This window comes from Heloderma suspectum, chromosome 7 (genome assembly GCF_057233095.1).
Source record: "Heloderma suspectum isolate Gila_16-S chromosome 7, 16-S_ref, whole genome shotgun sequence".
Lineage (NCBI taxonomy): Eukaryota > Metazoa > Chordata > Lepidosauria > Squamata > Helodermatidae > Heloderma > Heloderma suspectum.
The window spans coordinates 78,835,098-78,859,091 of record NC_139464.1 but is presented as its reverse complement, the minus strand read 5'-3'; the positions used below and the strand labels follow the sequence as shown (position 1 = coordinate 78,859,091).

General features: G+C 43.7%; 1 protein-coding gene across 33 annotated transcripts in view; it reads left to right on the top strand.

Annotated features, from left to right (window-relative positions):
- NRCAM (neuronal cell adhesion molecule) overlaps positions 1-23,994 on the top strand; it is a 218,278-nt gene that overhangs the window by 111,231 nt on the left and 83,053 nt on the right. For all 33 annotated transcript variants that reach the window (XM_084810717.1, XM_084810713.1, XM_084810723.1 and 30 more), the window contains 5 exons: positions 805-910; positions 13,463-13,668; positions 16,706-16,828; positions 19,863-20,033; positions 20,620-20,676. In XM_084810717.1, coding sequence (XP_084666843.1) covers positions 805-910; positions 13,463-13,668; positions 16,706-16,828; positions 19,863-20,033; positions 20,620-20,676 — 663 coding nt within the window. The remainder of the gene's footprint in view (positions 1-804; positions 911-13,462; positions 13,669-16,705; positions 16,829-19,862; positions 20,034-20,619; positions 20,677-23,994) is intronic.

Genomic DNA, 23,994 nt, shown 5'->3' with positions numbered 1-23,994 from the left:
TTTCTGCGGTAGCAGGAAATCTGGTTGTGATTGAGAGGCCCACAGACTATTCAAAATCCTGTTCTCCATTACACATTTTGAAGTAATGTGAAAACTTGATGTTACATGAAAATATAACTCTCTTCACTCTCATGAATTTTGCATGCCAGTCTAATCAAACAGATATAGGCTCTGGTAAATTAAGAACAAATTGCTTGACATCTGGTCCTTTGCCTAGAACGTTAAATAGTAGAGGGAATCTAATCTGACACTTGGCAATGTAGTGTGTTCTTGGATTGGGAACACTGGTGAAAGCAAATTTTGTCGGCTAGAAGAAGGCGAGGTCAGTGGGCACAGTGGTGGGCCAAGCTTCCCTTTGTGTCTTGATTCTACATAGTTATAGAACATCTGAAAAAGGCTTTAATCATTGCCTGGTAAGGCAAATGGATATCAATTTTTGTTCATAAGTAACTGTCCAGAATAAGAACATTTGTTGCTAAAAGATTAGGTAGTGTGAGCTGGCATGCAAATAGCTTGGCTGTGCTGACATGAATAATTCTGGTAGAATATTTAGTTTTATTTAGTTTTATAAACTTGGGCTGTAGTCCTACAGACATGTAACTGCAACATTCCTCATTCATTTCAGGGGAACCTACTCCATTGCAGGTTTGTGCAAGACTGCAGAACACTAGATGTCTGTGATTAACATCACTTTTTCTATGTTTTGCTTTAAAAAATATATATTTACCCTCTACAAAATGGTTTTGTGTTTTTTGAAGATATAATATAACATTTCCTTTTTTTCTAATCATATTTCACAAAAAGTGCCACAGCCTCCAACAATAATACAACAATCTCCAAAAGACTATATTATTGACCCAAGGGAGAATATTGTAATACAGTGTGAAGCAAAAGGAAAACCACCACCTAGGTAAGTATCAGCCTTACTGTCTTAGCTGTATTTCACTGTATTTTTACAGCACAATTCTGTGCATGTCTACTCAGAAATAAGCTCCATTGAGTTTAATGAGGCTTAAACCAGATAAGTGTATAACCGCAATGTATAAATCTAGGGACAAAACTATTGAAAGTAACCTGATAAAGAATTGTGAGTTTGCTGCTAATTGCTATATCTAGTGATTTACAGCAAGGAAGACAGGACTGTAATTCTACATGTAAAGATACCATATACAAACTTCTCTATTGCCCTATAAGTACCTTTAGTACTTGAAAGATCAGGTTCGTAGTCTGGAGGTACTCCTAGATCCATCACTTTTGCTGGAGGCCCAAGTGGCTGTGACAGCTCGGAGTGCCTTTTACCAGCTTTGGCTGATTCACCAGCTACAGCCTCTCCTGGACATTTCCTCTCCTGGAAATCTTTGGAAATCATAGCTTGGCCACAATGGCACAGGCATTAGTAACCTCAAGACTAGGGATGTACAAAACACTTACCTGGTTTCGTCCAGGGACATCCACGGTGGGGGGGAGGTGCTCCGTCCCGCCCCCTGAAATCCTCGATGGGGGGGAGGCGATCCATTCCTCCCCCCCGGAATCCTGCCCAGCTGGCTCCGCTCCATGGCCAGATTGCAGAGCCGCCGGCCGGGCCAACCCGCAGCAGGGCCTCCAGCTGCTGCCGGGCTGCTGCAGACGCAAATGGCGTTCTGAGTAGGGGATGCCATTTGCGTGCCTATGGTAGCCCTTGATAGGCTACATAAATATTTATGTAGCCTATCACGGATACAACGGGAACGCAAATGGTGTCCCCTACGCCATTTGCGTCCCTGCTTTAGGCGTCATAGGCTACGTAAATATTTACGTAGCCTGTTATGGATACAACGGGAATGCAAATGGCGTAGGGGACGCCATTTGCGTCCCTGCTTTAGCTGTCATAGGCTACGTAAATATTTACGTAGCCTATCACGGATACAATGGGAATGCAAATGGCGTAGGGGACGCCATTTGCATCCCTGCTTTAGCCGTGATAGGCTACGTAAATATTTACATAGCCTATCACGGGCTACCATAGGGACTAGGGATGTCAGAGAATTTCACCGCGAATCTCAGGAAGGCCGAATGCCAGCGCATTCGGCCCCCCGAAATTGGTGGCAGAACGGTCTGCCCCCCCCGCCCCCCCCCCGGGGATGGGACTTACCTTGGGCGGATCTTCCTGGCGGCGGCGGCTGCGGTTCGGCGGTGGCGGCTGCGGCGGCTGGTCTTCTGACCGGCTGCTACCACCGCCATTTCCAGTTTAAAACAAACAAACAAACAAAAATGTGATAGGCTACGTAAAGATTTATGTAGCCTATCACGGCTAGATTTTTAAAAAACACCATGGCCTATCACGGCTGATTTAAAAGAAAAAAAAACAAACGTGCGTACGCAAATGGCGGCGCCCATGGGCGCCGCCATTTGCGTTCCTTATTTGGTCCCGGTAGTCTACGTAAAGATTTACGTAGACTACGGCGAAAATAAGGGCAACGCTATTTGCATTGCCCTTATTTTCGCCGTAGTCTACATAAATCTTTACGTAGACTACCGGGACCAAATAAGGAACGCAAATGGCGGCGCCCATGGGTGCCGCCATTTGCGTACGCGCTTCTTTTTTTTTTCCAAAGTCACCCGTTATAGGCTACATAACGATTAACGTAGCCTATCACGGCTGACTTTGGAAATCTAGCCGTGATAGGCTACGTTAATCGTTACGTAGCCTATCACGGGTGTGTGTGTTTTTTTCACTTTATTTTGTAATGGCGGTGGCGGCAGCCGGTCGGAAGACTGGCCGCTGCCCCCGACGAAATGCTGCCAAACTCCCGCCGGGACCCGCCGCCAAGAGGGACATTCGAGGGAGGTAAGTCCCATCCCGGGGGGGGGGGGGGCGGGGGGGCGGAGAATTTCACCAACAATTTCGTGGGGCCGAATGCGCTGGCATTCGGCCTCCCCGAGATTCGTGGAGAAATTCTCCGCCATCCCTACATTTACGTAGACTAAGACGGCGAAAATAAGTGGAACGCAGATAGTGTAGCGTCTACGCTATTTGCTTTCCCCTTATTTTCGCCATCTTATTCTACGTAAATGTTTACGTAGACTAAGACGTGCCAAAATAAGGAACGCAAATGGCAGCGCCCATGTGCGCCTCCATTTGCATTTGTGCGTTTTTTTTCTTTTAAATCAGCCGTGATAGGCTACGTAAACATTTATGTAGCCTATCACGGCTGACTGCATGGACGCAAACGTTTTTTGTTTATTTGCGTCCCTGCTAGGCCATGGCCGGATGTCCGGCCGCTGGCGGAGCCGGCCGGCGGCTCTGCAGAATCCCTGCAGAGCCGGCCGGCCAGAATTTCGAGGGGGAGGGACGGAGTGCCTCCCCCCCCAGCCAGAATTTCGGGGGGAGGGATGGAGCGCCTCCCCACCACCACAAATGTCACCCTTCGAAAAGGTAAGTGACTTTCGTACATCCCTAATAGGGACACAAATGGCATCCCCTACTCAGGACGCCATTTGCGTCTGCAGCAGCCCGGCAGCAGCCAGAGCCGCCGCCAAAACCGCAGCCAGAGCCGCAGCCAGGTAGGCTCGGTTTCATGGGGCTTTCGCAGGGTGGTGGGGCAGGTTGCTCCGTTCCGCCACAGATTCTGGGGGGCCGAATTCACTGGAATTCGGCCCCCCTGGGATCCGTGGCGGAATTCTCTAACATCCCTACTGAAGACTGGATTACTGCAGTGTGCTCTATGTGGGGCTGCCCTTGAGGCTGGTCCAGAAGCTGGAGCTAGAATGCAACAGCTAGGCTCTTGTCAGGAGCCGCCCCTTTTCAGCATGAAACTCCTTTGCTGAAGGTACTGCACTGGCTGCCTATTCATTACCAGGCCAGGTTTAAGGTTTTGGTGCTAGTGTACAAAGCCCTGAACAACTTGGGACCAGGATGCCTGAGAGAGCACCTTCTCCCTTACTTATCTGCCCTGTCACTGAGGTCATCAGATGGCATGATCCTGATGGTTCCACATGGACCTATGGCCCAATTGGAGTCCACCAAGAGAAAAGCCTTCAGTGTGGTGGCCCCTTTTCTATGAAACTCCTTGCCTGTGGAGGTCAGGCAGGTGCCGTTTTCAGCGCATCCTGAAAATATATTTATTTCAGGAAGACTTCCTTGACTGACCAGTCACGGTTTTATCGGAATTCTGTATTTTTTTAAAAAAAAAAATTAACATGGTGTTTTATTATTTTATCCTATTTTGCATATTTTATTGTTTACCACTCTGAAATCTGTCTAGATGTAAGCGGTATATAAACATTGTAAATAAAATAATAATAATAATAATAATAATAATAATAATAATAATAAAAAATATCAGATTTTTGTTTTTGAAGAATATGTTTAGAAGTTTATGCTTCGTTTTGAAAACCTTTCATGCAGTGTGCTTTGGCCACACTACAAAGAGCTATTACTGTCTTCTATTTTCCTTCTCTGTTTTGGCCCAGTGTGCTTTCAGGACAAGACAGAGAAGCGGAGGGTAGAAGACCTTAATGGCTCTTTGTAGATTTGGAATTCGGGAGAACTATGACAGAAGGCCATACATGCAAGTCCAAGATTTGTGGCCCCTATCAGACTTCTTATGCCCCATCTCCTCCATTCTTAGTTGGTTCATAGAATCATAGAATAGTAGGGTTGGAAGGGGCCTATAAGACCATCAAGTCCAATCCCCTGCTCAATGCAGGAATCCAAGTCAAAGCATCCCTGCCAGATGGCTCTCTGGCCTCTTCTTGAATTCCTCCAGTGTGGGAGAGCCCACCATCTCCCTAGGTAATTGGTTCCATTGTCATATTGCTCTAACAGTCAGGAAGTTTTTCCTGACATACTGCCGGAATCTGGCTTCCTGTAACTTGAGCCCATTATTCCGTGTCCTGCACTCTGGGATGATCGAGAAGAGATCCTGGCCTTCGTCTCAGTGACAACCTTTCAAGTACTTGAAGAGCGCTGTCATATCTCCCCTCAGTCTTCTCTTCTCAAGGCTAAACATGCCCAGTACTTTTCAGGTCTCTCCTCATAAGGCTTTGTTTCCAGTCCGCTGATCATCCTTGTTGCTCACCTCTGTACTCTCTCCACTTTGTGTGCATCCTTCTTAAAGTCTGGTGCCCAGAACTGGAAACGGTACTCAAGATGAAACCTAACCAGTGCTGAGCAGCCCAAAATAGCATTTCCCTTTTTTGCAGCCACATCATTTTGTTGGCTTATATTCAGCTTGTGATCTACAACAATTCCATGATCCTTCTCGCTTGTAGTATTTTTGAGTCAAGTATTGCCCATCTTGTAACTGTGCATTTGGTTTCTTTTTCCTAGGTGCAGAACGTGGCATTTATCCCTATGAAATGTCGTTCTGTTGTTTTCTGCCCAGCACTCCAGCCTATCAAAGATCACTTTGAATTTTGTTTCTGTCTTCCAGGGTATTAGCGATCCCGCCCAATTTGTGTCAGCTGCAAATTTAAACAGCTTTCACTGCACCTTCTCATCCAAAGTCATTAATAAAAATGCTGAAGAGCACTGGGCCCAGAACTGAGCCCTGCAGTACACCACTTGTTACCTCTCCCCAGTTTGAGAAGATCCCATTGATAAGCACTCTTTGAGTCTGATTCTGTAGCCAACTGTGGATCCACCTGATGGTTGTTTCATCTAGCCCACTTAGAGCTAGTTTGCTCATCAGGATATCATGGGGCACTTTGTCAGAAGCTTTGCTGAAGTCGAGGTATATTATGTCCATGGCATTCCCACAGTCCACAAGGGAGGTTACCTGATCAAAAAACGTTCGTCTGGCAGGATTTGTTCTTGACAAATCCATGTTGGCTTCGAGTAATCACTGCATTGTTTTCAAGGTGCTTACAGATTGATTGCTTCCAGAATTTTCCCAGGGATTGAGGTCAGAGTTCCCATGTTCCTCTTTTTTGCCCTTTTGGAAGATACGGACAACATTAGTCCTCCAGTCATCTGGCACTTCACCCATCCTCCATGATTTCTCAAAGATAACAGACAGTAGTTCTGAGAGTTCTTCTGCCAGTTCTTTTATTACTCTAGGATTTAGTTCATCTGGCCATGCAGATTTGAACTCATTCAAAAGAATTAGGTGTTCCTTGACCATATGCCTATCGATCTCAAGCTGCAATCCTGCCCCTTCAGCCTGTACTTCGCCTTTGCCAGGGGGGTCATAGACCCTCTTTTGGGAGAAGACTGAGCCAAAGTAGGAATTGAGCACCTCTGACTTTTCTTTGTCATTTGTTATCATTTTGCCATCCTTATTTAATAGCTGAAACACCATTTATTTCCTCTGACCTTTATTATGCATGTAGCTGAAGAAAGCTTTTTTGTTGCTTTTAGCATCCCTTGCTAACCTCAGCTCGTTCTCAGCTTTAGCCTTCCTGATGCCATCCCTGAAATTCCGTGCTACCTGCCTTTACTCTTCCTTTGTTGCTTGGCCTTCCTTCCACTTCATATATGTGTCCTTTTTTGTTTTCAGGTCATCTCTAAGCTTTTTGTGAAGCCACCTTGGCTTCTTCTGTTGTCTTCCACCTTTTTTTCTTGTTGGAATTGTTTGTAATTGTGCCTTTAGAATTTTCTTTTTTTTAAACTCCCACCATCTTGTACTCCTTTTCTCGAGTCGCTTGCCATGGGACCTTACTTGTCATTGTTCTGAGTTTATTAAAATTGGCTTTCCTAAAATCTAGGGTACACATTTGGCTACGCTTGGCTTTTGCTTCCTTTAGAAGGTTGGAGGCATACTAGTCTCTCCTAAGTGTAGCTTGCTTTGATCTTCATCTCTTTCTCAAACTCAGAATTATATATGTGATAACAGCCTCCCACAAATTTATTTATTTATTACATTTCTATACTGCCCAATAGCCAAAGCTGTCTGGGCAGTTCACAAAAATACAGAATAAAAACAGTATAAAATATATAAGCTTAAAACTGCAGTATAAAAATACGAGAATAGAAACTAGCAGCAGTGCAGACATTTAAAATACAGTAACAGTTTTAAAACTGCAGAGTTAAAAGACTATAACACTAACATGCTAAAATGCTAGGAAAATAAAAAGGTCTTCACCTGCTACCTGAAAGAGTACAACGCAGGCACCAGGTGAACCTCTATAGGGAGTCCATTCTGTAGCCAGGGTGCCACAGCAGAAAATGCCCTCTTCCTGGTAGCCACCTGCCTTGCCTCCTTTGGCAGGGACTTCTGGAAAAGGACCCCTGAAGATGATCTTAGGGTCTAGGCAGGCAAATATGGGAGGAGGCAATTCTTCAGATAACCTGGCCCCAAGCTGTTTAGGCCTTTGAATGTTAATGCTAGCACTTTGAATCAGGCCCGGACATGGACAGGCAGCCAGTGCAGCTGAAAAAGTACTGGCATGATATGATCACGTCGGCCAGTCCCCATTAACAATCTCGCTACCCTGTTTTGGATCAACTGAAGTTTCCGAACCATTTTCAAAGGCAGCCCCACGTATAATGCATTGCAGTAGTCCCAGATGAGAGGTTCTCAGAGCATGGATAACTGTAGCTAGGCTATTTCTGTCCAGATAAGGGTGTAGTCGGTGTATCAGCCCAAGCTGATAAAAGGTGTTGCATACTACCGAGTCCACCTGTGCCTCAAGTGACAGTTATGGGTCCAAGAGCACCCCCAAACTACGAACCTGATCCTTTAGGGGGAGTGCAACCCTCTCTAGAACAGGTTGAACATCACCTAGCCAGGCAGATGAACCACCCACTAACAGTACCTCTGTGTCAGGAGCGCCCTTGCTGCCTTCTGAAATCCTCAAGTAGCTAGAATCAACACAGAGACATAGGGCTCTTTTCCAAGGCTTTATTTCCATTCAACCTAATGATGCTTACAGATGCTAATTGCATGAGCCTAATGAGGGAAACTTTAGAGAGCTGCCTACCAGAGGTTTCTAGTCTTAGTGAATCAGTTGATCTCCGTTTGGAGGTAAAGGCGGGAAGCCTCTGAACTAGGGATGGCGGAGAATTCCGCCACAGATTTCAAGGAGGCCAAAGGCATTGGCATTCGGCCCCCCGAAATTCGTGGCAGAATGGCCTGCCACCCCCCCACCCCCCCGTGGATCCCCCCCGGGACGAGACTTACCTGGGGTGGATGTTCTGGACAGCGGCGGCTCCAGCGGCGGCTTCGGCTGGTCTTTCGACCAGCTGCCACGGCCACCATTTGCAGTCTGATCTTTTTTTTTTTTTTTACCCAGATGTGATAGGCTACATAAAGACTTACGTAGCCTATTTTTTACCTATTTTTTTTTTACCTATCTGGGTAAAAAAAAAAAAGGATGTACGCAAATGGCGGCAGCTACGGCGAAAATATGTACAATGTAAATATGTACATTGACTATTACGGCGAAAAAAAGGGGGAACGCAAACAGCATAGTGGGCACTATATGCGTTCCTTTTTGATTCACCGTTTTAGCCTACATAAATATTTACGTAGACTAAAACGGTGAAAAATAAGGAACGCAAATGGCGGCTGCCATAGCTGCCGCCATTTGCGTACGCCGTTTTTTTTTTTTTACCCAGACGTGATAGGCTATGTAAAGACTTACGTAGCCTATCACGCCTCCCTGGCTGGACACAAATGGCGGCCGCTACGGTGGTCACCCTTTGCGTCTGCACCAGCCAGTCCGCGGCCAGAAATCCGGCTGTGAACAGCCCTGGCCTGGCTGGCTGCTCTGTGGGGCTGCCGTGGAGCAGAGCTGGCCATCGAGGTTTCCGAGGGGGAGGACCGGATTGCCTCCTCCCCCATCGAGGATTCCGGGGGGAGGGACGGAGCGCCTCCCCCCACGAACAGAATCTGCGAAAAGGTAAGTGACTTTCATACATCCCTACTATGAATTTAAGGGCTAGGAGGCGAAAGTCCACCCCTTTCCCATGGGGCATCGGGGCGCAGCTGTTGACAATGCGCCAAGCAGGCTAAGTGCCTCCTCCCAGCACCCTCCATCTCCCGCTTGTCCCTATGCCAGCGCCTATCACCCCGAAGCTCCAATTGTCCCTGCCTGCTAGGGTCAAGGGTCATTACCACTCTCAGAAATGTGACCAGGGAGGGGCTGTCCCTCCGGCGGCGCCTCTGAACAGCATGCAAATTCCTCTCACGCGGTTTCTATCTCTTCCTCAGAATTAGAACTGCTTTGGGGCTGTATGGGCTCCAATATCTGATCCAACCCTGACACTCTGTCTTGTCTAGACTGAGGCTCAGTTTATTGGCCCTCATCCAGACCATTGCCATGCCCAGGCACTGATACAGAACAGCCACTGCCTCATCCTTATTACTTACATAAGGGTGGCAGAAACTCTTTCAGCCCGAGGGCCAAATTCCACTTCAGAGAAGCTTCTCTCAGGCGCTGCATTTCAGTGGTGGGCAGGGCTGAATGCAAAAGGGGGCAGAGCCAAAATATGTATGATACATGTAGACAAAGAAGAAGAAAAACCGATTGCTTACCTGTAACTGTCGTTCTTCGAGCAGTCATTTGTGCATTCACACAGCTCACCTATTGTCCCTGCTTCGGTGTCAATATTGCTATCGTTTTGGGTACCAAAGCTCTGCTCGGTTCTGAGGCTGCGATGGGCAGTCTGAGGGAATAGGCGGGAACTCGCTAGGGACATGCGCACTGGACGGTGGAGGAGGGTTGTTCAGTCATTAAGTCATGTCCGACTCTTCATGACCCCATGGACCATAGCACGCCAGGTCTTCCTGTCCTCTGCTCTCTCCCGGAGTGTGCTCAAGTTCATATTCATTGCATTGGTAATGCTGTCTAGCCATCTCATCCTCTGCTGTCCCCTTCTCCTTTTGCCTTCAATCTTTCCCAGCATCAGGGTCTTTTCCAGGGAGTTTTCTCTTCGCATTAGGTGGCCAAAATATTTGAGCTTCAGCTTTAGTATCTGTCCTTCCAATGAGCACTCAGGGTTGATTTCCTTTAGGATGGACTGATTTGACCTCCTTGCAGTCCAGGGGACTCGTAAGAGTCTTCTCCAGCACCACAGTTCGAAAGCATCAATTCTTCGGCGCTCAGCCTTCCTTATAGTCCAGCTCTCACAGCCATACGTTACTACTGGGAAAACCATAGCTTTGATTAGACAGACCTTTGTCAGCAAGGTGATGTCTCTGCTTCTTACTATGCTGTCTAGGTTGGCCATAGCTTTCCTCCCAAGGACCAAGCATCTTTTAATTTCATGGCTACAGTCACCATCTGCGATGATCTTGGAGCCCAAGAAAATAAAATCTGTCACTGCTTCCATTTCTTCCCCTTCTATATGCCAGGAAGTGATGGGGCCAGATGCCATGATCTTCGTTTTTTTAATGTTGAGTTTCAAACCAGCTTTTGCAGTCTCCACTTTCACCCTCAACAAGAGGCTCTTTAGATCCTCTTCGCTTTCTGCCATTAGGGTGGTATCTGCGTATCTGATGTTGATAATTCTCCCGGCATTGTTAATTCCGACCTGTGATTCATCCAACCCGGCATTTCTCATGACGTACTCTGCATATAAGTTAAATAAGCAGGGTGACAATATGCAGCCTTGTCGTACTCCTTTCCCAATTTGGAACCAATCGGTTGTTCCATGTCTGGTTCTTACTGTTGCTTCTTGACCCTCGTACAGGTTTCTCAGGAGACAGGTAAGGTGGTCTGGTACTCCCATCTCTTTCAGAATTTGCCAGAATTTGTTGTGATCCACACAATCAAAGGCTTTAGCGTAGTCAATGAAGCAGAAATAGACGTTTTTCTGGAATTCTCTTGCTTTCTCCATGATCCAGCGAATGTTGGCAATTTGATCTCTAGTTCCTCTGCCTCTTCGAAACCCAGCTTGTACTTCCGGTAGTTCTCGGTTCACATACTGCTGAAGCCTAGCTTGTAGGATTTGGAGCATAACCTTGCTGGCATGTGAAATCAGCGCAATTGTACGGTAGTTTGAACACTGTAGTTTGGCATTGCCCTTCTTTGGAATTGGAATGTAAACTGACCTTTTCCAGTCTTGCAGCCATTGTTGAGTGTTCCAAATTTGTTGGCATATTGAATCCAGCACTTTAACAGCATCATCTTTTAGGATTTTAAATAGCGCAGCTGAAATACTGTCATCTCCTCTAGCTTTGTTGTTAATAATGCTTCCTAAGGCCCACTTGACTTCACTCTCTAGGATGTCCGGCTCAAGTTCAGTGACCGCACTATCATGGCTATCAGGGACATTCAGATCTTTCCTGTATAGTTCTTCTGTGTATTCTTTCCACCTCTTCTTAATCTCATCTGCTTCTGTTAGGTCCCTGCCTTCTTTGTCCTTTATCGTGCCCGTCTTTGCACAAAACATTCCCTTGATATCTCCGATTTTCTTGAAAAGATCTCTAGTCTTTCCCATTCTATTGTTTTCCTCAATTTCTTTGCATTGTTAATTTAAGAAGGCCTTCTTGTCTGTCCTTGCTGTCCTCTGGAACTCTGCATTCAGTTGGATATGTCTTCCCCTTTCTCCTTTGCTTTTTGCTTCCCTTCTTTCCTCAGCTACTTATAAAGCCTCATCAGACAGCCACTTGGCTTTCTTGCATTTCTTTTTCTTTGGGATGGATTGAGTTGCTGCCTCCTGAACAATGTTACGGACCTCCGTCCATAGTTCCTCAGGCACTCTGTCTATCAGGTCTAATCCCTGAAATCTATTCCTCACCTCCACTGTATATTCATAAGGGATATGATTTAGGTCATACCTGAATGATTTAGTGGTTTTCCCTACGTTCTTCAATTTCAGCCGAAATTTTGCAACAAGAAGCTCATGATCTGAGCCACAGTCAGATCCAGGTCTTGTTTTTACTGACTGTATAGAGCTTCTCCATCTTTGACTGCAAAGGACATAATCAATCTGATTTCGATATTGACCATCTGGTGATGTCCATGTGTAGAGTCGCCTCTTGTGCTGTTGGAAAAGAGTGTTTGCTATGATCAGCGTGTTCTCTTGACAGAACTCTATTAGCCTTTGTCCTGCTTCATTTTGTATACCAAGGCCATGGTTACCTGTTATCCTGGTGATTTCTTGACTTCCTACTTTAGCATTCCAATCCCCTATGATGAAAGAGACATCTTTGTTTGGTGTTAGTTCTAGAAGGTGTTGTAGGTCTTCATAGAACTGATCAACCTCAGCTTCTTCGGCCTCAGTGGTTGGGGCATAGACTTGAATTACTGTGATGTTGAATGGTTTGCCTTGGATTTGTACTGAGATCATTCTGTCATTTTTGAGATTGTACCCTAGTACTGCTTTTCCCACCCTTTTATTGACTATGAGTGCTACTCCATTTCTTCTAAGGGATTCTTGCCCACAGTAGTAGATATAATGGTCACCTGAATTAAATTCGCCCATGCTTGTCGATTTTAGTTCACTGATTCCCAAGATGTCGATGTTCAGTCTTGCCATCTCATGTTTGACCACCTCCAGCTTACCTTGAATCATTGATCTTACATTCCAGGTTCCTAAACAATATTGTTCTTTACAGCATTGGACTTTCTTTTCACCACCAGACACATCCACGGCTGAGTGTCCTTTCAGCTTTGGCCCAGCCACTTCACTCTTTCTGGCGCTACTTGGAAATTCCCTCTGCTCTTCCCCAGTAGTATATTGGACACCTTCCGACCTGAGGGGCTCATCTTCCAGCGTCATATCTTTTAGCCTTGTGATACGTTCCATGGGGTTTTCTTGGTAAGAATACTGGAGTGAGTTGCCATTTCCTTCTCCAGTGGACCACATTTTGTCAGAACTCTCCGCCATGACCTGTCCATCTTGGGTGGCCCTGCACAGCACAGCTTATGGCTTCACTGAGTTACGCAAGCCCCTTCGCCACAACAAGGCAGTGATCCCGCCCCAAATTCCTCAGCTATAGAAGTTTCCTGAGTGGGGCTCCGTGTAGGCACAGAGCCTGTATGTGTGTCAATTCACAGATTACCACATGAAAATCTACAGTTACGGGTAAGCAACCTGTCTTTCTGTTGGGAAACAGCAAATGCAGGGAGCATACCTTGTTTCCCAGCAGAATCGCTGGGAATTGGGAGACACAGCAATGGTGGGGGCCATCCTGCATACACAAGGGACCCAATGGTGGCCAGAAATCTCCCCCTGGGGGGCTGCCTGCGGGTCAGGTGTTGCCCACCCCTGTTCCCGAGACCATGACTGTGATACAGAGCCCCATATACACATAGCGCTTCAATTGCCGTCTGTGGAGGCCTGTATACAGGCAACAATTTTTTTCCATGTTGTTGCAGATAATAGAATATTCTGCTTGCACTAAGAGGACTGAATTGAGGCAACTTTTTTTTAAAGAATAGATGTCCTGTTCCATCCCCCAACACATTTTATAGTTGGATATCTCATTAATATTGCCATTATTTATATTGGTTTTGTATGACTGAAAATGACCTTAAAAGAAATGTTTTTTCCAAATGAATAACTTCCTCAATATTTTTATTCACTTGATAGCTTCTCATGGACACGTAATGGAACTCACTTTGACATAGATAAAGATGCACGGGTAAGAATGAAGCCACACTCAGGAACTCTTATAATAAATATTATTAATGAAGAAAATGGAGGAAAGGCAGAATCATATGAAGGAATTTATCAGTGCACGGCCAGAAATGAGCTTGGAGCAGCAATTTCCAATAATATTGTTATACGGTCATCCAGTAAGTTTGAATATATGATATTAATGAAACTTGAAGCTCTTACTACTTATTGTCAACATTTTGATTTATTTAATTTTCTTTCTTTTCTTAAAAAAAGACATGTTTTTAATCATCAAAGCAATCTTGTTAGAAGGTAATGGTATTTGATATTCTAGATTAGTGCTGTACTGCATGAAAAACTTCCTGTTTTCTCCAAAGTGGTGTAGTAAGTTAAACACGCATGTTTTCCCTCTTTTTCCTTGTATGTTTTAAACTGGGTATGGTGTAAAGCATCACAATTAGAAATAAATATTTTGATTCTTGAATTTTACGTATTTAAAAGTTATATTTTGCAAAACGGCTGTGCATTTTGAAAAGTGTGGATTCCATTTCAGATATAATTATATATAATCTCTTAAGAGTTTAGGATGAGGTAGAGCTACAGCTATTTCAATAGGACATCCTAAATCGTTGCACTCTAGTGTTACCAAATATACTCCCTTTTGTGCAGACCCACATATACCCTTGTCCACTTTCTCACAGACATGCAAAAGACATTGTATAGACATTGGACATGAAGTATCTATGGCTAAGTGGTGCCCCTCCTACCAAAGGAACCATACCTACACAAGATTTGGGAGACAAGCCACTTGGTGTGTTTATTCATAACAAACAAGTATTTAACATGCACAATTTGCTTTTGGGGAAATTAACTTGGTAGAACAATATCACTTTAAACACAAGCCTAATAATGGAAATGAACCTGCAAGCGTTCCTTGAGAACTGTACTCTGCATGAGTAAATTAGCTTATGTTCTCGCCAAGGCTGCTTCTTGAAAGCCAAAGCAAAGCTGTGGACATGCATGAATATTCTGTTTTGCAGAGGGTGGAAGGGACTGGGATGATAGCACAAGGAGGAGGGAATTAGATAATGTGGAGGCCCTACACACATGGGAGTAGGGAAAGAAAGGGAATATGAGGGCAGGGTGAGCGTTGGGAGCTGAGTAGGGAAGCGGGGAAAGGGTTTGAGACTTGGAGGGAAATTCAGCTAACAGAGAAGGGGCTGTGTTCCAGCTACACCCAACATTCACTTACTGTAGTTTTCAAGGCTACAGCCAGGGGTTACTGGAAACTTGTAATGCCCACACACTCCAACTTAAAGGTCTTGTGCGTTTACCTTTGGTTTCCTCAAGTCCTTCTCAACACAGTTTTCTGAGACTTCATAATCAATCACCTCTTCTAGAAGAGAAGACCGCCTATGGGGCCCTTTGTAATATCAAGGAAACCAAAAGAGGCACTGCAAGAGGGATCTCAGCTGAAATCCTTTCCACTAATAAAGCCAGGGAAAGGTGCAGTCAAAAGCTGACTCTGATCAAATCAGTTAAAGATTAGAACCAAATTAATTGCACACACACACTCCTTTTCCCGCTTACTCAGAAAGAAGGGATAGAGAAGGTGGAGGATACATTTGTAGTAGAGCTTTCCAGAATTGTATACCTTTCCCTGGGCCGAAGCCCTTTCCTGTAGACTGGATACTGGGGAGCAGTGATACTCTGGCTTGAGGCATCACTAGAAAGTTGTGTCCCTTTTAGAAGGAGGACTGTGTTCCCCTGTGGGAGGCACAGACCTACCCAGCCAAGCTGAAGGTAGCTTGGGGAAAGAAAATTAGGCTAGGAATGGCAGAACCTCAGCATCCACTACCCTTGGCGGAAGCGATGGCAAGCAGGATGCTGTAGTCTGCCTTCCAGGAAGAAGATCGGCCAGGAGTTTGGTTGGTGGATCCTCAAAAGACCCCAAACCCAGGATTGCTTGAGTTGAGAGCAGATGGAGTTTTGCTCCTCAAACCATGGTTTGGCACCCATCACAAAGATGGCACACTTGGCTACTGAAAACTTCTTATACTTTTTACACCAAAGAATTAAGGTTACCACCGGTATGACATCCCAACTAAAGACTTGCAAAACCAGTCTGAGTACTGGATATGGCATTACTTGCCCCCAGACAAAGGACTTGATCACTCTTTCTGCAAAAGCAATTCATTAGTCTAACACACAAGGAATACTTGATGAATATTCTGTTTTAATTTTTGTAAGCTGCCTTGTGTCCCAGTACTGGGAAAAAGGCAGGGTATAAATATAAATATAAATATAATAATAATAATAATAATAATAATAATAATAATAATAATGCTGTCTCCATGGTACACATTGAAGATACCTATTCATAACACTTTGCAATATTCTGGAGATAAATCTCTCTGTGTGAGGTATGCATACCTTACTCACTTTTACCCTCTCCTTTTCCTTTGGGGCATATGCACATTTGCAAGATTGATTAGAATCTGGTGATGTCCAATCAAGCCTTGCATATATGACAATGCTGCTGAAATTTATCCCTTTGTCTGTGTTTTCCCGCCTCTCTAAGGGCGGGAGTGAAAGACACCATGCATACTGTTCTCTAGCCAATATAGGGTCTGTTTGGTTCACTTGAAAACAGAGCTGCTTCCTAATACTAGCATGGCAGGCAGACATATCACTGCAAATGTTTAAAATGCTTTGAACTGACATAGTATTCACATCACATGTACATATATAGCATTGAAATCAATAGAACATAAACATGTATAACCGTGCTCAAGATGGTATCCTTAATTTGCTTTCCAGTTGATCTATAGTTTTTGTCAATGTCTACTCCTGCCATTTCTAATTAGGATTCCATTATCCTTCCCCCCCCCCCCGAATTTTTAATTGTTTTGCTTTCTACAATACCCGGAATTACATTATTCAAGAACTTCATATGCATATTTTAGGAAACTGTAAGAATCCAGAATGTTTGTTAATTAACAGCTGAAAACTATTCCCTGAAATAGCTATACCACAGCATAAAGTTCCTTCTAATTTCCCCCTGAGAACACTGCTACTCAAAATATATTCATGCCGAGCTGTGTAAATTTCATAAGGTTTTGATTTTGTGTTATGCAGTTTTTCCCCCTTGTCCTTGATGTTCCTGGTTTTCCTCACTTCCCAGGCCACACACAGTGATTTTTTTTTAACCTACAGGATCTCCTTTATGGACAAAAGAAAAAATAGTTCAAAAAACGCTAACTGAAGGTCAATATGCAATACTTCCCTGTGGGCCACCAGTGGGATTACCACCACCTATAATATTTTGGATGGATAACTGTAAGCTTACTTTTAAAATCCATAAACAATTGAAACAGAAATTTTATTTCAGTGATTCTATCTATGTTTGATCACCTTTGCTGGGTTGAGATACCTCTATGGGGCAATTCAGGCAATAAGATTATAACAGTTAACTGTTTTGTATCAGGTTTATAAGTTAGTACCATCATAATGGACTACATAGTAACTGCAAATCTTCATGATAGGACATGGTATGTCCACCACATTTCCGTCTTCCCTCATGATACTACTCATACTGCTTCTGTTAACAAATATACTGTTCACAGTTTTTGTGTGATGCCTTATCAACATGTAGCATGTTCAACCAATATGGTATTATGGGTTAGGTCATGTCAGCATTACAAGTTAAGACATGATGCTGGTGCAGTGGTCACTGTACAAGTAACATTTAACAGAAATTGTGAATAACCCTTCCAGATGTCACACATTTTAATAAACTTTCTGTATTTGTCAAAGTCCTGTCTGTTTCCGAAGTAATAAAAGTCTGAAAGGATAGGAACAGAGTGATACAATCTGGTGGACTTTGCAAAGGAACAGGAAGAGAGCAGAAACGAGACACTCAGGAACTGCTTCTTGAGCTGTAACTGGTAATAGAAACGCTGTTCCTTTGTCATATGATGACACAAATTTTGACCTGGCACTGAAAAGAATACAATGTTGGTGCCAGGAGGACTCACTGTGAAGAGCAGTCTACAGGTGGGGGGTGGGGGTGCTGATTGTAATGTAGAGGTAGGTTCATACTAGACAAGGTGCTCCATCAGGTATTACGGTCTTTAGCCATATACTGCTTTACAGGTCCAAACAAGCATCTTTAATTAGGATGACAAACCTATAGGCAGACAGTGCCGATGGGTCAGAATCGGTGTTACATGCTCAGATCTTCTGGTCCTCATTATCAGTCTGGCTGTCACATTTTGCACAAGCTGCACCTTTTGAACTATCTTCAAAGGCAGCCCCACATAGAGTGTGTTGCATTAATCTAACCTGGAAGTTACCAGAGCATAGACTATTGAAGCCAGGTTATCCCTGTCTATATAGGGGCTTAGCTGAGCCACCAGCCAAACCTGTTAGAAGGTACTCTGTGCCACTGGAGCCACCTGACCTCCAAGTGACAGTGATGGCTCCAGGAGAATCCCCAGGCTACGAACCTGCTCCTTCAGGGGCAATGTAACCCCATTCAGAACAGACTGAACACACTTATGCAATATCCCCCTCAGATAGTGTTCCTTGGCAAATTCCTTGTTATATTTTATGTGCCAGATTTAAGAACGTTTTATTTGCCCAAGTTGTTAGTCAACAGTAATTTTCCTTTTTTTTTAATTGACTGGGGATGTTTATATAGGATGCTTATATACTGTTTTATCTGTTTTTATTGTTTCCACTGCTATATACTTTTTCCAGTGGTACTGAATTGATATTTGTATATGTTTTATTAAGTATGAGTTGTTTTTTCAAAGTTATTGTGCCATTCTTGGAAATGTTAGTTAAATTTTTATAAATAAAGTATCTATATTGTGCATAGGATCATGTGTAGAAACCTCAGTGTAAACTGGACCATACACAGAAACAACCCATTTCTGTGAACTTTTTACAGCTGTTGTGTTAAAAGAAACAGCTGTGGAACGTCTCAATGTACAACCAGTAGTGTAGTGGCAAATTCAGAAGTGCAGGGTCCCTTTGTGACAGTCACAGCCACACCCCCTCACAGCCACACCCCCTTCTAAGATGGTACAACCTTGTAAGATATACAAGGATATCTTTTTGGATCCTTCAACTGGGATCCAAAAACAGCGCAGCTGAGAGTAAGGCAGTGGCATTTCAATTGGATGTCTGAGAAAAAAATGCGGGGGTGTTAATCTTTTTCACTGACTCACTCACTCACACACATTTTAGGTTTTCAAAATACGATACTCTATGGAAGCTTCACCCTCTCAACTCAGCCCTCATGGACAGATCCCTTCTCATTGAAACAGCCCCCTTGCGCATTCCCTTAGCGCCCCAATATTACCCATTAGCCTTTCCTAAGCTTCTTCATTATATATCTCCCATCCTGCAACAGAAACATCCACACACCCAGCTGGATTGAACCACACACACAAACACACACACACACACCCCTACATTCTTTCTCCTCTCCACACAACTGATTTTTTTTCTGTTTCCCTTCCCTCCTCCAGGGTTTGTTTGCCCAGATACATGCCAACCTTGTACTAAAAAGTGTAGCTGACAAAGCAGGTTGCATTTGGCAGTTCCGTTTACTGTAGAAATTAATGTTCAAGAATTAACAGTGCAATGCAATGGGTCTTTATTTTGAATTAAATTTACAGACATCTTGTGAAGGCAGCTAAGGCTGCAGTCCTATGCACACTTATCTGGGAGAAAGCCCAATTGGCAATTGAACATAGTGGGACTCACTTCTGAGTAAACATGCATAGGATTGTGTGATAAATCCTAAAGACTGGCACAAACCAGCCACCTGCCCTGCCCTGCCCCATAAGTAAATAATGGTGGCAGCACACACACACACACACACACACACACTCCTGCTCCTGCTGCGGCCAGCATCAGCCCTGAACGGGTGGCCAGTGTTGCAGGAGACGAGGGCAGCACTGGGTGCGCAGGCCCGGAGCAGAGACAGGCGGAGAAGCCAAGAGCTGAGGAGGAAAACGGGGAGTGAGAGGAGGCTGCAGAGCTCCCTCAGGCTTGCTCGCTCCCTTTGTCTGGCCAGCAGCCAAGAGTTAGCTGCCCGCACTCCCTCTGCTCCCTCCTCCTTCCCAGCAGACTGCGACCCCGCTGGGGCCTGGCTTGAAAATAAGTGCCGGAGCGACACCCTGGCGCAACCCGCCACCACTACACCACTGTGTACAACCCAGTTCATATTGTGATTTCTCCATGTCAGTTTTGTACAAGGGAGGGATTGTTGGGAGAAAGAGTGAGTAGTTCACATTCTTACACCAGACCCATATTGTTTAGTGGCACTATGAACATTTTCCTTTAAATTTTATTTTAACAGCTTTTCAGAAACTGCCTCAAAATAATAGAGTTTCCCAGGGTCTAAATGGAGACCTTTATTTTTCTAATGTAATACCAGAAGATACCCGTCAAGATTATATATGTTATGCAAGATTTAACCACACTCAGACTATACAGCAGAAGCAACCCATTTCTTTAAAAGTTGAACGTGGTAGGTATTATTTTTGTAAATTATTTTATATCTACATAACATTCAGCAGAAATGTATCTACATTTTTAATCTACATTACATTCAGCAGAAGTCTATAAATATTTTCTTGTGAGACTGTATCTTACTTTGAACATGTACAACTTAAATATATCTACAAGTCAGTGAAAATAATTTTCAATATATTTTCTATAGAATTTTCAGAACTTTGAAGAAGTATATACTGCAATAAAAATATGTATTGTTCAATATTTAGGATTCCATTGACAATAGGATTTAAGCAACCTATTTACAGGATTGCAACCATGGTTTTAGCAGAAACTGGTACCAAGATCTGTATTTTGCTCACTCAGATACTTTTATGTGACAAATACCAACTATCGTCTTACTATCTTATGCAAAAATTAGTATTTATTGTTGCCCTGGATGTTGCAATCAGTCAGTCAATAGGTTAATGCAATAAAATATTCCTTTCTGTTTGAGCTGATCAACATCAGTGAACAGACAGACAGACAGATATAGACAGACTTATAAAGCTCAGATTTACTACTGCGTGGTTGCATTCTTCATAATATTCTATTTATTTCAGTGGATTCATTGAATGAAACTATAGCCGCTAATATGAGTGACTCTGATTTTTATGGTGGTGAGTTTTAGAGATCCGCTCTGGCATTACTCCTTTCATTATAGAGTTTAGTTAACTAACTTTACTCCATGGCTGCTTAACCTTACTGCCTTTACAATTCTAATATATGCACTCATTAGTACTGGCAATAATATAAATAAATTGCATGATGTGCACACTCCAGTTGATTTAAAATCATTTAGAAATAATGGCAGAACCTTTGCATGTAAAACGTATTTTGTTTTGACAAACAAGTCATTGTAAAAGGCTTGTTGATTTTTATGTATTCTATTTATTTTCCTTACACATTAACTGATAATTCTTTATTACTGGGACTAGTCTATAGTGCACACTGCATCCTAAATAATAAAAAAGCTGGACAAATGATTAACAGTTGCTCATCCTGTGTAATACCTTGTTGAATAATCAGTCTAAATGTTAACTATTTAATGTGCTAGGAAGAATACATGTTTAACATGTTTAAAAGTATTCCTGTTTTAATGTGCACTTGGGTTTTATTTATTTATTTCCTTTCTTAAATTTATTTATTTCCTTTCTTAAACAGAGATAGCAATCATTGTAACACTGTCAACATAACTGCAGGGTTATCCATTTTTATTTTTATTTTATTTAATGATTTGTCACATTATTAAATTTCCCATTAATGCATAGACCTACCACTTTCCAAATGTAAAAACATGTAGTACAGCCACTTTGCCCAACCTGGTGCCCTCCAGATGTTTTGGCCTGGAACTCCCATCAGCCCAGCAAGCATGGCCAATGGTCAGGAATGATGAGAGTTGTAGTATAGGGACAAGGCCAGCCAATATAATCTATACTTGATTCAGGCTATTCCTGATCTGGGCTCCCATGCCTTCCTCTTCTTGCTCTCACTCGCATCCTCTTGTCACTCGCTACCTGTCATCATTGCACAGATTCAAAGTAAACAGCAGCAACCGTTCGTGTGTACACACGCACACACACACCAGCATCTATACACAGTATTATTAGTAGTAGCATTTATTGAATTTCTTAGTCACCTGTCCCTTTAAAAACCCTAAGGCAACTTACAACAGGCTTATTAAAACATACACCATATAAAGTAGCTAAAAACAGTGTCCATTAACATACCAAGATAATAAAATAATGAAAACATCAGTGCAGATCATAACTGAAACCACTAATGCATAAAAAGCCCATCATATGCCTTCAAATGCCTAGGAGAAGAGGAAAGTCTTGACCCAGTATCAAAAAGATGATGGCACCAGGCGGTCCTCACTGGGGAGATCGTTCCACAGTCAGAGCTGAGAGCAGGTACACTGCTGCTGTATTCAGGCCAAGGTGATTAGCAAAATAAATACCTACATCTGCTGTCCCCCTATGCAGCTAAGAAATGACAAGGGCAGATTTCTTGCTGCTGGTGGTCTCAGGCTGGGAGTTTCTCAGATCCAAGGTGACCAGAGCGGCTAATGCCTGTTGCTCTTGTTTTTGCGGAGTGAGAGGAAAGGGGATGGTGAAAGAGCTGCACAGCACATTGTTCTGTGAGCTGCATATTGAGGGTTCTGCCCTTAAAGGGCAGTTAGGTCTGCAAGACAAAGAGAATGGAAGACCATTGCTACTGTGCTAGATTTATGGGTCTTCTAGTCTGGTTACAAGGAAGTAATTGCTGCTTGCCAGTAGTGACAGGCAACTGGGTAATTTAAAGTCTGAACTTATTTATTTGCCTTTTGTTCCTTCATAAAACAAAATTTAATTAGAATACTTTTGTGTTGTATACGCAACTTTTGTGAAAACGTAGAGGGAGCAGTGTCTTGATCAACTGGCTCCTTGTGAACTCAAGGATTTCCCCATTCACCTTGAAAGACTGGGTGGCTCAGGATACACACTCCTTTTGAGCACACAGAGCTCTGTTGAAGACAATGGGGAGGTCTGTGTGCACAGGGGTAAGCTTGGGAGATATGTATTAAAAACGATGCATTTATAGTTAATGGGTGGCTTCTTAGGATATGATCTCTCTCATCCTGGGCCTATCTACACTTCAGACTTAAAGTTGTTTAACAGTCATTTCTTGTTCCCAGGGTAGGAACTGTAGGAAATGTACTTCTACAAGGTAGATGCGTGTGTGTGAGTCGGGAGTGTCTCCAAGAGCAATTTACTGCGAGTTGGCAGTGTTTGGAGGTCGTTCGGGGCACATGACGTTGTGGCCATCTCGCAGCATCCCAATGATTTTCCTGGGGGAAAAAAAGCTTTTCTGAGACTACTTTTAGTCCGATTGTTTTCCTTAATTTGGTTTGTCTGTGCTTCTGTTGCGGTGTGTACCAACCCTCCATATTTATACTGTCATGATAGCCCTGCCCAGGGGTGTGACTTTCACCTGGCTGTAACCTCACTGACCGTGGTGAAGGGGTGTTCCCCCAACATTCCCCCTCCCTGTGTATCCCCAATGTTTCCACCATTTTGCAGCTGGCCCTTCAGGAGTTCTGAGCTACTTCATGGTATTTACTTCACCTTGCCTACCGCTAACCTCTGGCGGCCATACCCCCAAAAGTATAGGTGTGCTCTGCTCCGCAGCCTGTTCCTTTTTAAAAGATCCCCTTACAAGCACAATGTCAAAATAGCACATTGCCACTCCATCGTGAACCCAGAGTAGGCACTCTAGTTTCACCAACCTGAGTGGAGCCTGGTTTCAATCTTTAACATTCCCCTCCCCCTTTCTGTGCATGTTTACTCAGAAGTAAGAAATAAATCTCACTCCCCTGCAGTGAAATGGCTAAAGGGTAATTGTAGTAACTGGCCCTAAAGCACTCTTGTACTCCTCTCTTAAATTGGGAAGGATTTTGAAGTTGTGCTTCTTTGATGTTCTGCAATTTTTCTGTTATGTAAAATCACTTCTCTGCTTGATCTTGCCTTCTTGCTGCAGGGGGAAGGAGAAGTGGAGAAAGAGAGGTGGGTGGAAGCAGTAGGCAAAAGTGCACACATAGGGAAAAATGGGCTGGGGAGCAGTAACTCCATAGCAGATTGCTGGGATGTGGCAAAAAAATGGGGGGGGGGCTAGAAATGGGGAACATTGTAATCCTATGCATCTCTACTCAGAAGTAAGCCCCATTGGGTTCAGTGGGGCTTCCTCCGTTGTAAGCGGGTTTAGAATTGCAGCCAACATGTCCCAGAGGAGTTTTGAGAAACAAAAAGAGGAACATTAATAAAGGAGGAGGAGGAGGAAGAGGATCCCTTCCACAATGGGAAAGCTGAAATCTGAATTTGAAGCAGATTGCTGGGATGCAGGGTCGCATTTACTGCTGTCGCTATTGCGCTATTGCAGTTTTGGAGAGTACATAAATT